General features: G+C 43.0%; 1 protein-coding gene and 1 pseudogene across 1 annotated transcript; one reads left to right on the top strand and one right to left on the bottom strand.

Annotated features, from left to right (window-relative positions):
- The first annotated feature begins 1,492 nt into the window (after window positions 1–1,492).
- On the top strand, window positions 1,493–1,611 carry LOC147440472 (U2 spliceosomal RNA; annotated as a pseudogene).
- Window positions 1,612–4,236: 2,625 nt separating this feature from the next.
- LOC147440471 (uncharacterized) lies at window positions 4,237–4,809 on the bottom strand. The gene has a single exon (XM_086483304.1). The coding sequence runs from the start codon at window positions 4,807–4,809 to the stop codon at window positions 4,237–4,239; it is 573 nt and encodes a 190-aa protein (XP_086339430.1).
- Window positions 4,810–6,000: the final 1,191 nt, after the last annotated feature.

Below are 6,000 nucleotides of genomic sequence, written 5' to 3'. Positions count from 1 at the left end.
TCTCATTAGCAGCATGCTGGAAGCAACAACATTATAGTTCTATATTTGAGGATTTGAAGGAGCTAGTTTATTCATTTTGGCAATTTGAGTCAATATGTTTCTCCCAATAAGAAGGATGTTTGTAGAAAAAGATTGGGCAGGGACATGCACATCAAACACCCTTTTCATCTACTTTTGATGAGCCACATGAATACCATTTGTGTTATACTAAGGACTATACAAGAGATGCTATTTAGCACAGGGATTGCTATTGATCAAGTACATTGCTCTTTCATTTGAGTGTATTCACTGCCATTTCCTAGACATTAGGAGGTGATGTTAGACCACTTCTATTCACTTTTGTTGGCCTAGTTGTCAATGAATTGCAATTTGTGTACCTCTTAGAATCAAATTTTCAATGTTAGGATGTGTTCTATTAGCCCTTTTCTATAGTCTCCTAGAATTTTGTAGTGTTTTGAGCTCGTTTACCCGAGAAACCTTCAAAGCATCGAGTGATTAGTCGATCTGAGGATTGACTATGCTTGACGAGACCAATTGTTGATTATTGATTTTGTGGTTGCTCTTGTGCATCTTTCTACATAGGTGCACTCTGTGAAGTTTGAACAAACTCAATGCATCTCTATGTTCGATCTAGATCGCTTCCCTAAGTATTGACATTGTGTATCTTAGTGCCCAATACGTATGCTATAAACATCTATTGTGGCGATTTACTAACATTGCACCACTATTGGGATTCGATCTTGTGATGGTCAAGTGATCTTGTAGTTGTACTAGTGTTCTTCTAAACCTTAAAAACCATTCAAATTCACTAGGTAGCAGAAACATGGTTTTGTCACTTGATAGAGTTTAGGAGTTGAGGACTAGCTTGCACTTTCATTTAGTAGCACGCTCTCTAGTGTTGTGATTGAAAGTAAAACAAAGCAGTTCAATCTCCAATTTCTCATAGCTTTTAGAGTTTTGTGCATTCCACCCCCATCAGCCATTTTTTCAAGTTTTGCTCATTTTACTGCATTTTGTCAATAAAGTTCTTAAGAGTAGGTTAAGTTGACAAAACACCACCAATCTAAACTACCAAAATCGTAGAAAACTTTAGCCAAAACCATATTTTGGGCAAAAAGGCCATAAGTCTTTTGAAATCTTAAGATGTGCTAGGAAATAGGGCAAATCTAATCAATATCATCATGTGTTGATGGAGTTAGTTGCCACATACATTAAGGAATGTTTGATAAGTTTGTTCTAATTCTGTAAAAGAAGTTGGATCACGATTCATGTACCTTAGACTAGAAATCCAAATCACACACAAAGGGCAAGGCGGGAGGCGGAGGCGGGGCAGGTCGAGAGTTCTATAGACTTGTGTGGTTATAATGGCATCACGAACATAGTGTAAACACGGGCTTGGAAAGAATAGGAGTGCTACGGAGAAGCAATCATCCCACAAGGCAAGGCGCAAGGCGGGCATGTATAAAAGCCATAGGGGCACTGTGGGGAGCTCATACCTTTCTTGGCCTTTTGGCTAAGATCAAGTGTAGTATCTGTTCTCATCAGATAGTAGATTTGCAGATTGAAGTTCCATCGATAATTATCGATAATTTGTCCAACAAAGTACGCTTATCATAATTCAAAATTGGGTATTTCCTGCATTTATTTCAAAGCAATTGCTAAATTTTCTTGGATTTGTGAAGACAGATGTGCGAGGACATGAGAAGAAGTAGATTTTGTAGAAGATTGGCTAAGCGGTGATTCCAACTCGGCATCAAGTGCCTTGAAGGAGTTTTGAAGGGCTCAAGAGGATGTTGCATGTTTGAACAACATTGAGAAAGCTTGGGTTGTTGCATCACCAAAAAGATGAAGATTCTAGGAATCGGCTCGTCTCGACAACGGTCATGGGAACTAACGCCTTCACACATACGTAGTGTGAGGTCGACTTCAACCAACCCCTGCAAGATCGATTGCAACTAGTTTGCCCTATTGTGTGGAGTCTTTTTCAACTCTACTACATCTGCAACTCACAACCATGGCGGTCACCATCTCCCCCAACTCTTTTGGTGGTGCCACATTTTGTCCCTTGCACGCTGCTCCACAACAAAAACCCTTGCATTCACACTTTGATAAAATCAAGTGATGCTCTTTTTTTAACACTCACGACCATTGGTCAACCGCCTGCCAAGCCCCAAGTGGACAATGATGCAAATATAAAACCCTATCTATACACCTACCCTTCTTTGGTTGCCACTAGGTCTAAAAGCAAGCTTATTCCATTCTTATATTACCATACCCTCAGCTTGCTCATTAGTGGCTCCTCAGACACATTAAGGTTATCTAGCTTGAGGATCACTTCTTGATAACGATAAATATGGCAAATCACTCATCCCAAGCTTGCCAATTTATGTCATATTTATTGGTAAGAAGGACCTCCTTTTGGAACATAGCTTGGACTCACATCCAGGTTGTAGGTTTTTTTGTGCGAATTCAATAACATCCACCACTTGTAGGCCTTGTCTTTAAGTTCTAAACTCGTACTTTGGAGAGGGGAATACATCTAGAGTTGCACAGAGATGATGGTAGTGCAAAAAAGTATTCATCAAATCTTTATATCCTCTCCTTGTCTTCACCTCTATACACTGGCGGCTTTTAAGTCCTTCATCCATGATGAAGTTTTGTGGTTCCCGTGCCCTACGAGAAGAGATTCAAACGGTGGTGGTCTGCCATTAGTCCCTTTATTGGCCACAATGGGTTTTCGTGAGACCGATCCTTGGCAATCTGTATTATGAAATTGTTAACTAGCTGCATGAGCGTAGTTAAGTTGGCATCGATGGAGGAGAGCTTTCAATTCCTGGATATCAACGAACCCGCAATCGTCATGCAATCCAACCCGCATATCCTCCATGGCCACGTTGGTGTAGCCAAACTGTGTCGACCTATGGAAGTGCAAGAAGCCTAGGCATGGCAGTTTGCAGGCAAGTGACAGGGACATTGGGCAGGTATTTGATGGAGCTAAGAGAAAGGTACACCGAGATGGAACACTTGCTAATGAAAACTGCAATTGTTTCTTCCTATCATAGGGGACAGGAGGAAATGCTTATATCAGGTATGCAGGTGCTATGGAGTCTATGATATGGGATTTTGATCGAAGTGTCTGTAGGATGCTCTACTTGCCAGGGTATGTATGCTACAACATGTCCATTGAGAGCTAATGCAACTGAGTGCAGCTCAAGTCTCATGAATGTCGGAGTGCTCTCAACGGGTTTCTTTTACCCAAGGGCCACCGATATCTTAGATTCTTCTCATTGGCTGACCATGGCGATGGATCTTGCAGAGAAAGCATACTTTAAAGTGCATGGAACAAAACGTGCAAAGCAGCCGACTATGTGACCAGTGATTATCAAGGGTCAATGTGGGAGTTTGGGGTGGCCAGCTAAAGTATGAAGTGGAGTAAAGCTGAATCTTTTTAAAAAGATGGCTCAAGGTGGCAGACGGACGCGTGGGAACAATGCCAAGCTGAGGAATACAAAAGGAAAAAAAATGCTATTGCAAGGAAATGGCGGCGCTATTGCAAGTTAACTGGGGGGATTACCTTCATGGGCAGGGAAGAGAACTAGGAGTATGCATGGAAATGGAGCGCCATCTGTTTGGCAGGCCGTGAGCATAGGGGGAGTGGTGGGTTGCAGTTCATTGTGAAAGGGGCGCCACCTGGTGTTTGGGATGGGATCGAGCTAGCTATGGTGGATGAAAGAGAAACATAGCATCAATGTGTGAGTGTGTGTGTAAGCAAGGTTATCACTCAAGTGAATTAGGTTCCAAGATAGAATTAGCTTGGACTCATAAACATAATCTTGAGTATTGACTTAGCTTAGTACAAGCTCACCATAGACAAGCATGTAGTGCAAAATAGAGTTGTGTTTATTCATTCATGAAATGAGCTTTAAGTAGCTCTACAACCTTGCTCCATAGCATGTGGGATAAATCCACTCTCTTCTCCTTGACTCATACTTTAGGACAAAGCTCACACTTTACAATCCTCCCCTTGAGGTTTGGACTATGACAAGATACTGAAGATGCATGATCCACACAGGATGATAAGTTGCTATCCACACAGGAGGGTAATATCACACAGGCTAACAAAATCCACATAGGATGGTGATATCCACACATAGGAAAAATCCACAAAGGATGGTGATATCCACACAGGATAATAAAATCCACACAGGAAAAAGTCCTCCCCTACAAGGCTGCATCTTAAAAATGGGTCTTCATAAAAACAATGTTGCTCTCGTCTTCATCCTTTTTGTCTTCTACTATGTGAGCTGATCCTCTGTCAGGTCTCTTGCCTTCGTTGCTTCTGCTGTTGCTTCTACTGCTGCTGCTTTCTCCACTGCTACTGCCTCCATTTGAGTAGCACCGAGAAGGAGGGTGTCCCTTCCTACCACATTTGTTGCAAGGTTTGTTTGTGTAGCAGTCTTTCGCTACGTGTCCCATTCTTCCACATTCATAACACTTTCTTCCATTTGTCGATGTTGATGGCGAATGCCTTTCCCTTGAGGATGTTGCAATAAAAACTCCTCCTGATGAGGTTAGTGAACCTCTTTGCTTTCTTTCTTCTGCTTGGATTGAGTTGATGACATCTTGGAGTGGTGGTGCTGGTTCTTTTTCTTCAAGAATTGTGACTAAGTGGTCATAAGAAGGTGGAAGTGCACTTAATAGTATGGCCACTTTGTCATCTTCTGGTACTTCAACCTGGATGTAAGTGAGCTGCGTGACAATGCTCTTAAGCTTATTTATTAGGATAGCAATGTCCTCCCCTTCAATCATAGTAATTTTTAAAGCTGTCTTTTAAGACTAACTTTGCTTCTTTTGGCCCAGGCTCCAAAATTACTTTCTAGGACATGCCCGCATCATGTGCATGTGTACATTCATCTATGAAGTGCACATAATTGTCATGCAAGGAGGTGATGATGATTCCTAATGCTTGTTCGTCTTTGACCAAATTCTATGCACTTACTATGAGTGTAGATGCCCTAGTCTCGCCCTAGTGTGCACTCCATCGGGTTCGGCTTGTTGCTCTAAGGTAGTGCTGATGACAAACCACAAACATTTTTTCATAAGGTAACCTCTTAATTTCATTTGCCAGGTGTGAAACCCTTCCCCGTTGAATTTTTCTATTCCCTTGTCCCCCATTTGTGCTAATAGAGGGGTCTTAGCTTAGGAGACTCTCCTAGCCAGTGTCTTCCTCTTTACACGTGCACCAATAAAGACAAGCGATATTTATTTGCAAGTTATTGTGCTTGGCTGCAAGATTCAATTTTAATGTCTTCTTAATAAAACTCTCTTAATGTGAAGTACCTCTTCACTCGAGGTGAAGTCACCCTTCATAGCCTTGAGTTCTTCTTTGATGACTGGAATGAGCCTTTGAAGTTGGCTTTGGATACCTTTGGAGGCTTTGAAAGCTCTGGTTTATTTGCCTTGGAGAAGCCCTTGAATCTTGGCAGAGTGCTTTGCTGCAGTTTGGTGGGAGCAAGCCCTTAAAGGGTCTCGGAGGCTTGAGGCAGCAAGCTTGTGAGACTGCCCCTTGAGGGAGCTGGAAGTTGGCCATGGGAAGGTGAGCTTGATTGGAGCTCTTGAGGCCCGAGAGCAGTGTGGGAAGGGGGGCCCGAGAAGGGCGGACCCAAAAATGGTATCAAAGGATTGTTTGGAGCCTCGGTTGAGGTCCGCAATCGGACGGTGGGGGGCAGGCACTTGCGGCCGGTTGCTGGTGAGTAGTCAGTAAGGACCGTCGGATGGACGCGCGTAGCCGTCGGGTTTAGGCTTTGCAGCTGACCGGTGGTGGACTCGCCTTCAAAAAAGAATTGGAATTTACCGCCTGCCAAGAATCTGTCGGCCTTGCTCGCTTGAAGAAGTCCTTGTTGAACCCACAACCCTCCAAAGCCACACCAAATATGGTGTTTAAGCTAAGCCAAGGGGCCCATTGGGCTCCACGTGAGTAATAGGCCAAAAGGAGGATAT

Source organism: Adiantum capillus-veneris, chromosome 15, assembly GCF_014529385.1.
Source record: "Adiantum capillus-veneris isolate H3 chromosome 15, ASM1452938v2, whole genome shotgun sequence".
Classification (NCBI taxonomy): domain Eukaryota; kingdom Viridiplantae; phylum Streptophyta; class Polypodiopsida; order Polypodiales; family Pteridaceae; genus Adiantum; species Adiantum capillus-veneris.
The sequence above is the reverse complement of the archived record's forward strand: the minus strand, read 5'-3'. Positions and strand labels throughout refer to the sequence as shown.

Coding starts and splice junctions, on each gene's coding strand:
- LOC147440471 (XM_086483304.1), bottom strand. CDS start 4,809: ATGATTGAAGGGGAGGACATTGCTATCCTAATAAATAAGCTTAAGAGC.